The following is a 17264-nucleotide window of genomic DNA, read 5'->3' on the forward strand; positions in this document are numbered from 1 at the left end:
TTTCTCCTTAAAAGGTGATAGAATAGTGACATATCAGAAAAAGAAAAAAAAACTTCATTTATTAGGGTATTTCTCTGCTCAGACTCCACTGACTAAAGCCCAGGACACATTTCTTTAATTATAATCTGTCACAAGTCTGGGCCAAACTGCTTTTTCAATTGTGCCACAATACATAAAATAGATACTACAATTGTTTTACTAGTATAAATCTGTAAGCATAAATTTAAGAATTTACTTAAAAAGTTAATGAGACTAATGTTACTTTGATGAGAACTTAAATCAGAAGTTTCAGGTTTATATTAACTTCAGCATCCATTCATTTCTAAATTTTGCATTGATTCCTCAGTCAGTACAGAGGAAATTTGAACTTACACACTACCTAATTACAAATATTAACAATGTTGTGATCTTATGCCATTAAGTGTGTGTCAGCAAATACACATTTTAGGGAAGTTTAATATAGATTCTGAATTAATGTCTGATTATGTTTGATAGATGTTTATTATACAATAGCTGTTTTTATATTTGCTCTCTGTTTTGGGTGATTTATTTAATGAGCTTTGCTTTGATTTAATAATGCCATCATGTCTTTCGTTGTTGGGTTGTTTGTGTTTGAATGTCTTTAAATTATGGGTCCTTGATTTCTTTTAACAATCACAGAATGCATTTCATACTCACTTAAAAAATTCTCATTTGTAATTTATAATTTGATTTTGAAAGTCCCAAAAAGTTTTACTCACATAAATTCAGGTAAAAGGAAGTTAATCTTGTGTTTATAAAATATTTAAGTAATCTTATATCCTAACAAAGATAAAGGATTTTTTACTGGCCTTGAAAAAAATTTCTGGAACTTCAAGAAGTTTTAAAAATCTATTCCCATGCCAACCAGTATAAGAAAAATGAAATTAGAGCTTTTTACTTGCCTTAAATTAATTAATTATTACCTTGAGAATTGATTTCAATAACCATTAGCATTATCAATGCCCAAATTTGGCTTGAAATGTAGAGTGTAGGAAATTCTGATTATCCCTATAAATTTTTTTTTTAATTTGAGCATTTAGAGAAAGGCTTGAAGGCCACGTATATTTTCAGAGCATCTTTTATTCATCCTTATGCCCCCATGTTTATCACAGTGCCTGGCATATAACACACATCTAATAAATATTTGCTAAAATAATGAGAACTGCTGTTCAAAGCTACAGACCATAAAGCTGATTCTGGGTGATGCTTCTGGGTATTTAAAATTAGACTGACTCAATAAAACAATGGCTCCAGATGCACAATGGAAGGTGATATGCACCTTTATAGCTTCAGGACTTGACAGAAAAGAAGGTTGTATTCAGTGTAGTGGAAATGAACGTAACAATCGCCAACCCAGCTTGTGTCTTGGTTTGTACTTGTGCCATTGGCACAGCCAGATCTGCTAGGTCAGGTAAAATGCCAATATCTGAGTGGAAAATGAGGAGGTTCTATTTTGGGGAGTTTATCAGGTAAACTAGACCTGGAAAAAAAAATAAGTACAATGAGTAAAGAAGGCAACATAGCTGGGAGCAATGAAGAGGGTGCCCTGGATAAGTATCTACTTAAATCTACTTCTTATTTCCATTTTTTTCTATATACTTCTACCTGTGTTGCATTACTGCTCCCTCTCTTTTAACTCTCCATTTTAAAGTCTCTTTCTTTAGGCATAACCCAGATTCCAAAGCTGCTAACTTATTTGGGACATCCAAATTATTAAGCTAGTAAGAGATTCAACAACAGAATCTTAACTTTTAGTGAGTTTTACTTGAGTAATCTGTGTGGCTGACCTAAGAAAGTCAACAAGGCACTAACACCACTCAAGAATTCTTAAATCTAGACAAGTTCATGCCAAGATCCGTGTATCCTTCCCATGTGAAAACAAAGGCTCTATGGCACCTCCAACTTTCTGTTATCCTTTGCAATGGGTGTCACTTCTAGTAGAATGAACACTGGGGACTGAGGACATTTCACAAGGAAAAACTTTCCCGACTGCCCTTAAAGTTTTGTGGGTGATTCCAAAACTACTGGAATTCCAAGAACACATCTGTAAATTGATTTTAGTAACTGCCTACTTTCAAAAAGGATTTGAGGCAACTCACAGTGAAAGGTACATTAATAAGCCAGAGCATTTAAGCAGCTTGAAACAGGAAATAAGTTAAAGATAGATGCAGGGAAAAAGAATTTTTAAACTGATGATAAAATGACACATAAACATTTAAACTCTGCTGAGGCAATAGAACACAAAACTTAGTGGAGAATTTTCTATCAGGCAGACCAAAGAGAAAACACAATAGTTTTTTGTCTTTCTCTTTGTAACTGAAGAGAACATACCAATTCTTCAGGAACAGTAAACAAGTGTGACGGAAAAACAAAGGAAGTCAGAAGTAAATTGTCTATTGAGCACCTTTTGTGCATGAAATGGCTTACATACATTATCATATTTAATTGTGGCCACTTCTCTGTGAAGCAGATGTTATTAATTTAATAATGCAAAGGAAAAAACTGAGTCTCAGAGAAGTTAAGTAACTTGACCAAAGTCACAACAAGTAAATGATGGAGCTAGTACTTCGGTTCATGCCTGTCTGATTCCATAGCTCATATAACACACTCAGAGAAATGGAAAAGCCCATCTCTATCTCATCTCTGTCTTACAACTCAAAGCATGCATATACACACACGTGCAGTTTTTTTCCCATAACCAGGCTTTACTCAAGGACACTTCAAGGAAAATGCCAGAAATATCAGCTACAAGCTCAGTATTCTCATTCCAACTACTATAATAGTAGCAATATCTCCCTTATTTATGTGAAATATAAAATGCCCTCTTGTACCTTATTACAGCTATGTCCTAAGAGAAAGATTGACATACCTAATTTGTTACTTGGTATAATGCTCTATACATCTTTATGTGTATGGAGTCACTTGAGAGTTATGCTGAGACCACAACAGTGGGCTTCACAAAGAAGTAAGTCATAAGCAGAGGTCAGTAAACTGGGGTATTTTATCCTATATATCCCCCCAAATAAAGTGGCTACCATTTAAGAAAATTGTATCCAAACTTAGCTCACCTCCAGTCTGGCATTACTTGCCAAAGATTTCAATGTGATAGGTTAGACAGTGGAAGGGAGCAGTGACCCAGAGAGTTGGTTTCATGAGAGGAGTTGAGTTGATACAGAGTCTCAACAAAGAGTAGGAAAGAGCTTTTAGCTCCCAGAAGCAGAAATGGGCAAAGACCATAAGTTACCATGTTGGAGAGGTCTTCAGTCCAAGCAGAGAACCTGGCAGGAGTGCAGTCATGTAGACCAAGCTCAAAAGTTGCAGTTAGGGGGAGAGATTGCAGATGAGTGCCCAGGAACTCATATCAGAGGAAGGTTCATTACTTTTGAAACTCAGCCAGGTGATACAGAATCTTCAGGATGAAAGTCTGAGTTCCTACAGCAGCATGGGGCTGCATGAGTAGTTTCTGACAATTGACACACTGTTTATTGGCAATTTATTGAAATTATGGCTGATTTAAATATTGTGAAGGCTCTCATCCTATGGTAAAGAAATACAAATGGGTGAAGTGACTTGCACAAGAGTCAACCTGTGGCAAATTCATGACCAGAATTCAATTTCATAGATTTTCTTCTAAAGCCCTCTCTACCATTTCTGTGGGTGACTGTATACAGTGAAGAAAATGAGGGGGAAAAATTGTGGCTGCTGTGCTTCAGGTCTCTTATTGATCCTATCATATTACATCACAGTTAGCCTGACCAACTACATCACACAGTTGTCCTAGACAGCAGCAGGATCCTTGTGGCCGCTTGAATATTTAAAAGAGTAATAATTGTAACTTTACTCAAATGTGATTTAATCTGAAGTTTCTCTGTGAGTCAAATACATTTGAATTGCTTTGCAAGCAATTCATGAGTACTTTTAGCTATATTGGACAGCATACCAAGGTTGATCCAAAGAATATAAAATCCCCAAATTGCATTATTGCACTATAAATTGCACTATATTATGTTCCTTCCTCCATCCCAAAGCATATTTAAATGAGCCTACTTGTACTGGCAGGTCAAAGTCAATATAAAAATTTAAAATCTATAGACAACACCCAAAATAGCAAGACCCAGAGAGGCAAGAGTTGAGTGCCTTTGATCCATTGTACAGTGAGAATTTTATATAAAAATAGCATAAAATTTTATTCAATTCAAATTGAGTTGCAGTTGTCACAAGCTATTGTTTAATCTGTTTGACAAGTTTTAAATTAGCCCCTGAATAGATTGTCAGCACAGTAGCTCTTTAGAAGCTTCTGTATGCACTATAAACTCTGGCTCTATTTCCATTTCTGAATATTGAACTATACTTTTAAAGCATGTTTGCTGTTCTTCTTTCCCTCCTCTATTGTCAGTACTTATCAAAATATTTAGTATTAATAATGTATGTATGAACCATAAATATTCCAAACACCATTAACTAAGAGCACTCTCTGGTATGACATTTACAAATACCATGGCTATTCCAGGATCAACGTTTTTACTAATTATCACTAAGATGTATACCAGACATGGCAATCTAAATTGACTGGAGATTCCTTCAAAAGGTTGACTGTCTTTCTAGTTGTACCACCTTTCATTAGTTATGTCTTATTAATTGTCACATTGCATTATATCCATGCATACTATGATACTACATAACATAATGCAGGGAAAGAGAAGCAGTGTGAAAAGTAGGCATTACATTTTAATGAGGCAGCATTTGTGTTGAGTCTGAATGCCTACAGTTCATACAGAGAACAAGTATTGAGTTAAAAATTCTGACATGTTTAGCAAACCAAGTATTCATTATAGTAGGTGAGGTAGAAGAAGCATTGTAGGAACTCCTGTATGACAATGACTACACCTGCGGTGCTGTGAGCAAGAAATAGACTGTATTTCAGGTTGAGGTCCCCAGTGCACTGGTAGTATGAAACTCTTTATTTTTTTCCTTCAGGTCCTAAAGGGTTTCCCAGAATGCTTACAAGCTGACATTTGTCTACATCTCAACCAGACTTTGCTGCAAAACTGCAAAGCCTTTCGGGGGGCAAGTAAAGGTTGCCTTAGAGCCTTGGCAATGAAGTTCAAGACCACCCATGCACCTCCAGGAGACACCCTCGTTCACTGTGGGGATGTCCTCACTGCTCTTTATTTCTTATCCAGAGGCTCCATTGAAATTCTCAAAGATGACATTGTGGTGGCTATTCTGGGTGAGTGTTTTAGAACGGAATGATGACAGATTCAGCTATTATTAGATATTGCAGTGCACACTTTCAAATGATAAGAAAAAAGATCTATTTATTTATAAGGACTGCTTAAGACTGGTGGGTAATTTGAAGGCTTTATTTAAAATTAGATTCAAATCAAATTAACCTTGCAAAAATATGTTGGTTTTTTTTTTTTTATTTATTTTTTTGAGACAGGATTTCACCGTCTCCCAGGCTGCAGTGGCCTCACTATAGCTCACTGCAAAAAAACATGTTTTCTTGACTGTCTCACTTTTTCTCTGACATGTAAATGTTTCCACGATTCTCTTCTGTTCTTAGCTACTTAGACATTTGAAGCCAAATATACGGGAATAGTCAGCATTTTCTGTTTTCATATTAGAAGCTCTTAGCTTCATGTTTGATCACTTAACGCCTTAAAATAAAATATCTGTGCTGTAGGCATACTTGCTAGCATTTATGTTTAGATGAATTATATTTATTCACTGTGCACTCTCACCTGCTGTATCCCATTAAATGGAATTATATGAGTCCTTGACAAGGTAGTATAGACCTATGAACATAACAACCAGGGATACGGGTAAATTAGTAATAAATTTATCTGGTTTGGGTACAAGAGAAACTCCATGTTTAATCTGACCCTTTAAAAATAAACGTAGGCCATGTGAACTTGTAGGATTTCTTTGGAATATTAGGACAGTGGAGAAGAACCAGGAAACAGAGAGAAACGCAGTCAGTTCTTCTCCTCTCCTGCCACCTCACTGATAGGTTTAAGCCTCACTCTCCTCATGGTAACACCTACCCCCCAAAATCTGTGAAATTTTTCACTCCCTTTCCCTGTGGGTTAAATCCAACTCCACTTAAATAATGGGCTTGTAATTCAATGGTTTTGTGTGACTGGACTTTTGATGTTCCTATATACGACTGTCAACTCCTAAAAGACAGGGCTGTTGTCTTTCTTGCTGCTGTGTGGAACCAGAGTATGGCACAGCACAGAACCCAAATACCTGAATGAAAAGTGCTTGAGTGATTTCCTATATATTTTGATAATTTTATTATGAGTATAATCTCTTTAAAAATTCCCCAAATTGACCAAGGTATATAATTTGGTTTTCAATTCAATAAGCAAAGAATAAACACATATTCTAAATCCCTTCAAGACCACACAATCAAGTTAGGTTTTCACTGGATTTGGCCTTAGCAGTTTGCCCTGGTGTGTGGCTGGGGAAGGAGCATGCTTCGCTGCATTCCTGACCTTCCAATCAGCCAGTCCTGGCTTCCACAAGGAAGGTAATAAGTCATCTTGCTTTACCAAATAATAATTTTAGAGTGTTGCTAAGCTGTACACACGGACTAGATTACTACTTGCCCATTTACAGCCATGTAAGCTAGTTAAAATACAAAGCCCATGCTTAATTTAATTCAGAGGTTTTTCTTTTAAATATATATATATATATTGAACCTTCAAAACTATAAAGGATTTCAAGAGATTCTCCTTTGCTGTCTCTATTTCTATGTATGTCAGCACCTAAATCACAAATTATGATTATTTGTTTTATTTTTGAAAGACTGGTATTTATTTAAACTATAGTAAATGTATCCTCTCCAATGTCAATTTTTCTTTATAAAGATATAGTATTTGATTTCTATTAAATCCTTATTTAAAACAGAAATATTACAGCATTTATTTTACTAATTAAACTTTATTTTTTAAAATACATGAAGTTGTTTACCAAAAACTCAAATAACATACCCAGGGAGTTTTTTCTAAATTGGAAAAGAAGCATCAGGAGGGATATAAGAAAGCAGTATTTTACACTGCCATTGACAATCTTTAAAAGTTATATCGTCAAGTAATCTATCAGTATTTATCAGGTACTTATACCACAGGTACAATTTTTAAGTGCTTTGATGGTCAGAAACAGAAAAATCTAAGTGGCCATGACATTCAGGGAACATATTAAATGGGAGGAGATTAGATATGCGGTTTCAGGCGTGTAAGGGCTTGGAGTCTGGAGTCAGAGTGCATGGGATTTAATCTTGGCTATTCTCTCCCTCCCTCCACTTCACCCAACTAAGAAGGCAACCTTGGGCTAATCAGTTTACCTCTTTAATCATCTTTCTGTATTCATAAAATTGGGATAATATTTAGTAATTCCTTCATGAAGTTATTTTGGGAATAAAATGATGTACCTAAGTATTTGACACAGTGCCTGGCCCCTATTAGCCCTCAATAAATATTTGGTGGTGTTGCTGTGATTCTTATCCTGGTCATTTAACAAGACCTTGAAAAGCAGGTGGCATGTGGCTAGGCAGAGGCAATGAGAGGGCCCATCGGAAGGCAGACATTGAAGGAATTCCAGGTTTTGCAGGAGAGCAAGGAGAACAAACTTTCAGAATATAGGCCATAGAACAAAATTCATGAATACATTGTGTTGAGAAAATGTAACTATATTTATTAAACAATTGGACAAATTCATTAAGGGCAAATTCAAAAGTGATTATTAAAAGACACAAGAGTGTTCAAATTGTTCCACCAATCCTCTAAGTGCTAAAAGATCTCGACCATAGCCCCTTGCCAGGCATCACCTCCCAAGACCATTTTTTTTTTTTAAACAAGACAAAAGATTATTTATTATGGTAAAGGGTATAATAGACAAAGTTTGAGTTAGCAGCCATGAATATCTATGCACCAAGTAGCAGTAATAAAATTAATAAAGCAAAACTACAGGATATTCAAGGAAAGGAAGACAAAACCAAGACCATCCTGAAACAGAAAGATCACAAATCTGACTCACTGTGGCCTTTCCCATATTCTTGGACTGACAAAATCAGAGCACATCTACCTGAAAGTGCCTTTAAAATACTCAATGGCAAGACCCTTTGCTAGCAAAGTGGGGCATACCAGGTTGAAGACATGTTTGCTACAGTCTAGACGCTTAGGCAAATAACCAAAACTAACACACACACAAAAAAATGGAAGGGATTATACCAGGACCAGTGACCCTTAGAGTCAAGATTCCATTCAGCAGGTGTGGGCTAGGGTAGTCGGCCTAGGTGCTGGAACTTTGCTGCCCAAGTGTCTGTTGGCTGTGGGCTCTTACATATGAAGTCTTTGGTTCAGGGATTGGTCAATCGATCAGTGGTCCCCTTCTACTTTTAGAAGGAAAACATTAAGTTTGGATTCTGTTTCCCCCTCCTTTCTTTCCTTTTTTTTTTTCCTTTTCTTTTTCTTCTTTAGGAAAAAATGATATATTTGGAGAAATGGTTCATCTTTATGCCAAACCTGGAAAGTCTAATGCAGATGTAAGAGCTCTCACATACTGTGACTTGCATAAGATTCAGAGAGAAGACTTGTTAGAGGTTTTGGATATGTATCCTGAGTTTTCTGATCACTTTCTAACAAACCTAGAGTTGACTTTCAATCTAAGGCATGAGAGTGCAAAGGTATATGTTAACTATTTGCTTATTTTTGCATTTCTGACATTCTGTTTTACTCTTAGATTATACATACGCTTCTGAAAAAAGTTTTGCAGCAAAACTTTACCAATTCTGTATATTTGAAAAAGGCCATTGAAAGTTTTAAATAGGAAACAAATTCAGCCTAATCACTTTCAAACATATTCAAATATGCTGAATAATTATAAGTAGGTCAATTGAGTTAGACTCTGTAAGGAACCCTTAGGTAACGTAACCTAGAGTGAATATTTAGAGTGTGGCCCTATGCTCCTCACTCTCTTCCACTGTGAAAATGTACTCTTGTGACTTAGACTATTCTATGGATAGAGAACTTATGTTGTAGCCCAAAATTTACTACTAGGTTATTTCTTCTCCATCCCTTCCCCTGCTAAACCCCAAATCCTGCAACTCCACTCCAATTCTAAATACTTTTTTATCAGAAATCAAATATTAGGTGTTTGATACTTGCTAGTGTATTTATATGCTAACTAATATATTCTTTGGAAAAAAGATCCTCAAGTCAATAGTTAGGTAAAAGGTGAAACAGATTTAATACTCCCTGGAGTTATAGTCACTCCCAGGCACTGTGAGAGACTTAAAGAGAAAGGGAGACCTCTAAGGTCACCAGGGTGCCATTTAAGATCCTGATGCATCAGTTCAGATAAGTGCTTCCTTACAAAACACTGGAAAGTTTAAAAATATTTGGGTGATAAAAGACTCCAATTATATAGCGCATATTTTTTTTTATAATGGGTTTAATTCAGTAATTTAGCACAATTCCAGTTTTATGTCACCAACCTCATTCTGATTTTGCTTTGAAAAACAACCAATATCTACTTCAGGTAATTTCCTTACATAAAAGTTTAGTATATTCCCAAATAAATAAGACAAGAGCTTCTATTTTTATTTATTAATATAAGATTGATAATATTGTACACAGTGAACCAGAGAGGAAGGAAGCAGGAGCTGGAAACAAAATACTAAAGTGTCCAAAGCATAATGTTTATTGAATTCAACCTTTTATTTATTGTTGTGAAATTTAACTTTGTGATCATTATCATGTCATTTAAGCATCGTAGCTAATTATAATTAGCTTATACATTTTTCTCTGTAGTAATACAGAGTCTACCAAGTTTTTATACTACAGTTGACCCTCGAATGATGTGCAGGTTAGGGGCACTGACGCCTGTGCAGCTGAAAATGTGCATGTAATTTTTGATTCCCTGAAACTTAACTACTATTAGCCTATTGTTGACTGGCGGCCTTACTGATAACATAAACAGTTGACTAAACAGGTATTTTGTATGTTATACATATTATATTCTGTATTCTTATAATAAAGTAACATAGAGAAAAGAAAACGTTATTAAGCAAATCTAAGAAAGAGAAACAATATTAACCATTCATTGAGTGGAAGTTGATCATCATAAAGGTCTTCATCCTCACATTGAGCAGGCCAAGGAGAAGGAAGAGTTGGGTTGGTCTTGCTGTCCTAGGGGTGGCAGAGGTGGAAGGAAATTGCAAGTAAGTGGACCCACCAAACTTGTGTTGTTCAAGGGTCAACTGTATTATTTTTATTTTAACTTTACCAAGCTACATAAAACACATTCCACTCAAAGGAATATTTTGTCTCTAAATGCTGACATCAGCCTCAAACATTTTTAATAAATAATTTCTACAACTATGGTTTCCCCATCAGATGGTGAAACTACTAGAATTATTCTATCAGACTGTTTTATAATTTAGAGACAATCATTAAGCAAAGTATTGTAGCTGTTCACCTGCAATCTAATAATTAAGTCTCAGGGTGCTTGAAGTAATATGAAATAGTAAATCGTCTACTGATAGCACATTATGTTCAATTGGGTAATCTTCCATTTTATCTTCATGTTCCATTAACAAAGGCTGATCTCTTACTACGATCACAATCCACGAATGATTCCGAAGGAGACAACTGTAAACTACGAAGAAGAAGATTGTCATTTGAAAGTGAAGGAGACAGAGGTAATTCATTCCATTTCTAGAGTTTAAATGTAGAGCATGTGGTTATTAGCTCTTCTAACTTAAAAGATCATTATACTTCTGATTTCAAGAGTAAATTTCATTCAGGCTCTAGAAGGGTGAATCCTTTATTTTTTCCAGTAGCTAATAATCTGGTTTCTGGTTTCTGATTGCTAGCTCTCAACAATGTCACTCAGCAAAGCCATCTGATATCTACAAGGACATCACAGATACAGAAACAGACTGGATTGGTTAAAAAAATAAAAGGAGGCCAATTAATAACAGTTGACTGACTATACCTGACCTTTCTGAACAAAGTGTTCTGAAAGGAGGACTCTCATTTCCAGCCAAGAGCTCAGTCCTCCTATGTGGCTGACAGGCACATATGACTGACATGGATGAAGGGCACATTTGTTAGTCCTCGTCATTCTCAAACTCTGTGGGTACTTGCCAATTCTTATCCTCTCTGGGTTTTTCTGCCTCTCTGACTGTTCTTTATGTTTTACTCATATATTCAACAAATATCGATTTGACATTTCACATTTTCAAAGAGCTACTCAATATTCTAAGAAGTAAATTGTGCAAAACATCCCTCATCTTCCCTAGGGAAGGAGATGGACACACCCTCAAACAGCAGGTGCTGTAACAGGAATTAGCACACCTCAGTGGGAAACCAGGCGAGGGTGCATTTAATGGTGCCTGGGCAGATGGGAGAAGGCCTTCCTGAAGAAGCCCACATTCTTGTCCCAGGTCAATCCAACATTCCAGTCTTATTCTTCAGCCTCGCAGCAACATCTTTCACATGAACCAACTCCCCTCTTTTTCTTGAATATTATTTTCTTGACATCTGTGACACTTTGCTCTTCCTGTTTTTCTCCTACTCCCACTAATTCCCTGAAGAAAATTTCAGGATCGTTATCTTCTTCACCAGTTTTAGTTGTTAGAGTTTCTCAAGGCATCTTCCTAGGTCCTCTTTTCTTCTCATTCTATATCATACTTTCCCTGGGTGATCTCACTTATGCCCATCATTTAATTATATCTTCACATAGGAGACATACTTATCTACATCTTAATCCCACCACACCTGAGCTTCAATCTCACATATCCAACTGCCTATTAAACCATCCACTTAAAATCTCAGAGACAGCTCAAATTCAACACTTCTGAAATTGAACTCATGATGCTCCCTGGAAACCTGCCTCCCCTTTAGTTTCCACACCTTTCCAAACCGTGCCACCAACTAATCAATTGCACAAGCCAGGTATATAGAAGCCAACCTTCTCACAACCTCCCCAGCAACTCTGGCAACAAGTCTTGATGTTTCTACCTTCAATGAATCTCCATTTAGTCTTCAAATTAGATCTCCTTTTGGTTCACTGTTCTCCACCTCCTTAGCTGCAATTCTGGAACAAGCTACCATAATATGCCACTTGGAATATTGAAACAGCCTTCCAACTCACCTTCCCACATGCAGCTTGCCCCTCTCTCATCTATTCCACACTGGACCACTGGTAAATTTTTTTTCCTTAATCCAGTTACCCACATATTCAAAACCCTCTAAGGACTTCTCATTCCCCAAATCTTTAATAGGGTGGGTCTATGCCTACCTCTTTATTCTTAACCTCATACCATCTTTCCTTTAACTAACCCCTTGAGCTCCTGTCCTTCCCCTATCAGTTCATCTCCTCTGTAGCATTTCCTTCAGTTGCACTTCTAGGTTTATTTGCATCATTATTTAATGAATGTCATCTGCCTCCAGATCATAAACTCTATGGAGGTGGGAAATATTTGGTCCCCTGTAGCTTTAGCACTTGCTGCATAGCAGGTGCTCAACAAATATCTGTAGAAAGAATGAATGAAATGGGATTTGAGCATGGTCCTTTTGGTTCTCTTCCTCTTTTTGCCTTCTTAATTCAAGTTCTCTTCTTGACTCATTTCTCTTTTCCATGAATCCTCTCCCTAGAGGAAATTATCTACTAGCTTTAGCTTGCTCTACATTCAAGTGAACCAAACTGCTCTCTTTTTCATGTAAATCATTTCTGTGTTTTGGTTTATATCATTCCCTTAATTAGAATTTGCCTCCCTGTCCTCAGACACACACATACACGTGCACGAGGGCACACACAACCATGCCACACCACTGTTGTGTCCACTAAAATTACATTTCTTTATCAAGGTCATTCTCTACTGATATATTCAATGTGAACTGTTTCTTAATCTCCTCAAATATAAATGTTCTTTCTCTTATGAATTATCGAAACATCTCTCGTGATATTGTCAAAATCTGCCCTGTACAATGGTTACTGGTATGTTTTTCCTTTTTCTCTGCCAAACTGTAGATTCCTTTAACAAAGAATGTTTGATAAATATTTGTTGAATTGGGCTCATCATTGAATTCTTGGGCCAATTGCAGAACAACAAATCACTCATAGATAATTGATAAATTATTTTCTACAATGTCCTTCATTATTCTCTCGGTGATTTTTTTCTAAAATCGGAACCACTACTATTAAGCCATTCTTCCACAGAGTTAATCTAAGCCCCTAATCCTGAAGTTAATCTCTTATTTTTATCTCACTGGAAATGAAGAATAGGTTAACAATGTTGTCTATATAACAATGCCCTCCATACAGTTAAAGATTTATTAAATCTTTCAATCTTATTCAATTTCCTTTCTCAAGATAAATAATCTAATGTTTTTATCTCCTGATAAGGCCCTGAGAGCATGTCACAATTTATATTGTGTTCATGAAACTAGACATTTCTTTTGATTTTGAAAACTTTTCCTTTAATCAGAGACTTAGTCTAAAAGAGCAATTTTACATAAAGTGTAGATGTTAAAAGATTTGCCTGCCTGTAGCTTTCTGAAGTTTTCCGGTGTGCCAGTGCATTATTGTGAGTTGGTCAATGTGAAAACACAATTAACTCCAGTTAGCCAGAGCCTAAGAGGCTATTCCAAAGTCTTCAGGATTCCAGTATATTTCAGGCAGGTATAACATTTGCTGAAAGCAATTTAGTCCCTGTCACTCCAATCTAATGCTCTTAAGGTGACCATCCATTCTATAGTTCTTGATGTAGAATCAACATCTAGGAGAAAAACACATGTAAGTGTAAAAAAAATGGAACTTTCAAGGGATCATTGATGCTAAATATGTAGATACATAAACTGAAATCTTCCTACAAAACATACTAATTATTTTAGGGTTAGTTTATTGCTCATGTGAAAGGAAACCTTGAAGGCAGACATCCACAAGTGCTGATGTCTGTGAATCAGACAACAGAGGCATCAGGAACCAGAGGGAAGACCACATGCTTGGGCATGGCGGCAGACAGAGGTTGAGTCCTGCAGCACCACTCACCGCCTACTCAACAGGACACTGGAACTTTCTGGGCTTCAGTCATCAGCTGCCCAACACCCCCTTTCCAATCATGCCTACCACATGGTGCTAAAGAGCTCACATTCAAGACATATTTTAAAAAGAAGCAATCTGTAGAGACTCTGGAAAGATGACTTGAACAAAATAGATATTTAACATAATGAATTTGTTGATGAAGGTGGTTTGTTTTCATGAGCGTCACATTTTTTTTTTTTTTTTTTTTGAGAAAAAAAGCCCATTTCTCTAGAGGAGAGAGTTGTGAGTGCAGGTACAAATTTGAGGACACTTTGTATATTTTGAAGGCATCTTCAAGTAGTTCTCTTTTCTTCCCAAAATTCTAGTACGGAGGTGCTCAGGACCTCCTGATATGACAAGGACCATCGTAGGAAGAGGTTCCACAGGTCCTGAGCTGAAAGCATTTAATAAAATGTTATTGTGACAGAAAGTGAAAAATAATAATGATACTTCAATGACCTATTCAGTGGCCATGAGCATTGTTAAGATAGCTGGGAATAAGAGAAAGAAATGAGGAAAATTCTAGAAAATAGTCTCTATTCAAGTGGTCTTTAAAGTTAGATTGTACTTACTTCAGTGTGTGCCAAAATGGTCCATTGGGTCATGGTAGTAATAATCCTTTTAAAACTGTATGTTGTGTGTATTTTATAGTATATGGAATATATTAGTAAAATGGCATGTATAATGACACAAGAGACATATGTATGTATATATGTTCTGTATATTATAAAATATGCAGATATGTGTGTATATTCTATATATGCCATCATACACATATTTATTGTCACTGATAGAGCTTGTATGATCAAATACTTGGAGTATTCTGCTCAACTCTTTCTGTGGACAGAAAATACAGTATCAAAGTAGCTGGTAATGGCTGAGTAAGGGGCCAGTGACTTTCTGGCACTGAATAATCCAATGAGGGCAGCAACGTAACAGACCCAAACCAATCACCCATTGATTTGGTGCCCATTGTCACTAAGAACCCACTGTACACTAAGTGGTCCTAGGGATTTTTTAATCTTTATTTCCACTTTATTTAGTTTTAAATAGTTTATCTCTACTCTTTAGGGAAAATTCTTCATTAGTTAATGAGGAGACAAATAGAAATTCCTTATAAATTGTAGTTAGTGTCTACATACCTATCCTCTTCAATTTTTGTAACATTTTCTAGATAGTTTGTCAGGAAGGATACAGATTTCTGTAAAATTCCACAGAAGTTAGCTTACTTTTTTGGTACCAAGTAGTGAGAAGAAAAAAAGAATTTGGAAAAGGCAACTTTTTACTCTAACTGGTTTTAGTGCTTGGAAGCTCCTCAAACATTGTGAAAAATCATGAAGTAGAGTTTCTGCTGATGTTATACGTTTTAAGAGAAATTCCATTGGTATATATCTGGTATTTTTTTTTAACTACAAGGCAGAGGTCACCTGAAATTGCCACATTAACATACAGGAAACATGGGACAGCAAGTACAAAAGTCTCCAAAAAGAACAGATTTGGAAGATTCCTTTGCCTCTTATTCCTAATTAGACCTCTGTATAAGTATCTGAACTCCCTCTTCCAGCCATCCCTTCTCTACACTTTTCCCCACTTCTTTTTCCAAAAATATAAAATTCAAGACCAAAGTAGTCAAGTAGCCTCAATTAAATAGCACTTGGAAAATTTACTGGGTCAAAAAGAAAATAGATGTTCTTAGCAAAAGTTAAAGAATGCTGAGCTTGTCCTTCCTAATCTAGAAATATTTTTACTCTCTTGATTTCCAAAACCTAGAAGACAATTCTCAGAGCTCAGAAAACCCTACTACCACTGGTAAAAGATTATCACAGTAAAGAAACTGCCAAGCATGGAAAGCAAAAAAAGAAAAGAAAAGAAAAACAAACACAAGAGAAAAATAATTAAAACTGTTAAAGATGTGCCTGTACCATCTAAAGGGATAGACATCAAGAAAGAATGTTCAGCATCTTATTTCCACTGGGCTTAGATGGGTCTGTACATACAAGAACTATCTGACAAACAACAGATTCTGACAAACTGGAGTCTGTTCTAAAGAGATATATACATCCTAAGAGTAGCGAAGAGAAACTGAAAGTTACTCATTTCCCTATCCATATAATTTTTATTAAAATGAGCACTTCGATATATTAGTATATTCAACTGGAAAAATCTAATGTTCCAGAAAATAGAGCAGAAATGTCTCGAGCTCATTATACTTTGCATTTCAAAGGATAGCATCATCTCTTTGTAATACTGGTTTAATGATTTTGCATTGCCTTCTGAAAGTCAGTCAGTTTTTAAAGTGTTTCCTCAAAATAAAATAACTTCTATGAAAATTATTGAAGGCGCAAATATATACACTGACAAACTTTTATAAAATAAGAATTCTAACTTTATTAAATTAATCCTTTAAATATGTTGGTATTATTTTTTGGTATCTCTTTAGAAGGTCTCCAATAATAAATAATGATTAGATTTTTCTTGTCCATTTTAGTGATATATAAATGCATCCATCTTTTCATTTTTTTCAGCTTTATTGAACTATAATTGAATCAAGCTAATTAACGTACCCCATCACCTCACATAGTTAACTTTGTGTGTGTGTGTGTGTGTGTGTGTGTGTGTAGAGAACACTTAAGATTTACTCTCTTAGCAATTTTCAAGTATGTAATACATTAACTATAGTCACCATGATGTACAATGAAACTCCAGAATTTATTCACTCTGCGTATCTGAAACTTTGTATTATTTGACCAATATTTCCCCTAATTCATCTTTTCTTTATTTTAATTTTTAAAGGCATTTAATCTTGTATTTGTATAGAAAAATAATCACTTAGTCCCCATTTAATATCCTTTAAAGCAATAGTGTGCCTAAGATACTTGATCTCAAATGAAGAAATTTATTTTACACTCCAATTTTCCACAGCATCGGGCTGGAAATTACTCAGCTTATCTCTAAATTGTCACCAGTGGGAAATATAAACCTCAAATGCTGAAAGAGCACCTTTAAATGCCTCTCTTTAACCAAAGGTTATGTCTCCCTGTTGGGTCAGACAAATAAAAATGATAATTAATCTGAAAGGTAGACTCCATGAAAGATGAAGTGAGCACAAATGTTTGTTCCAGGTTTTTTGAAGTGAAAGGACTTTA

The 17264-nt window shown here is 35.8% G+C and overlaps 1 protein-coding gene across 1 annotated transcript in view; it reads left to right on the top strand.

Moving 5' to 3' along the window:
* Positions 1-17264, top strand: part of KCNH7 (potassium voltage-gated channel subfamily H member 7) — a 472286-nt gene that overhangs the window by 433725 nt on the left and 21297 nt on the right. The window contains exons 10-12 of the mRNA XM_069472001.1: positions 4999-5251; positions 8508-8713; positions 10630-10729. Of these exons, the coding sequence (XP_069328102.1) occupies positions 4999-5251; positions 8508-8713; positions 10630-10729 (559 nt within the window). The remainder of the gene's footprint in view (positions 1-4998; positions 5252-8507; positions 8714-10629; positions 10730-17264) is intronic.

Source organism: Eulemur rufifrons, chromosome 1 (assembly GCF_041146395.1).
Source record: "Eulemur rufifrons isolate Redbay chromosome 1, OSU_ERuf_1, whole genome shotgun sequence".
NCBI lineage: Eukaryota > Metazoa > Chordata > Mammalia > Primates > Lemuridae > Eulemur > Eulemur rufifrons.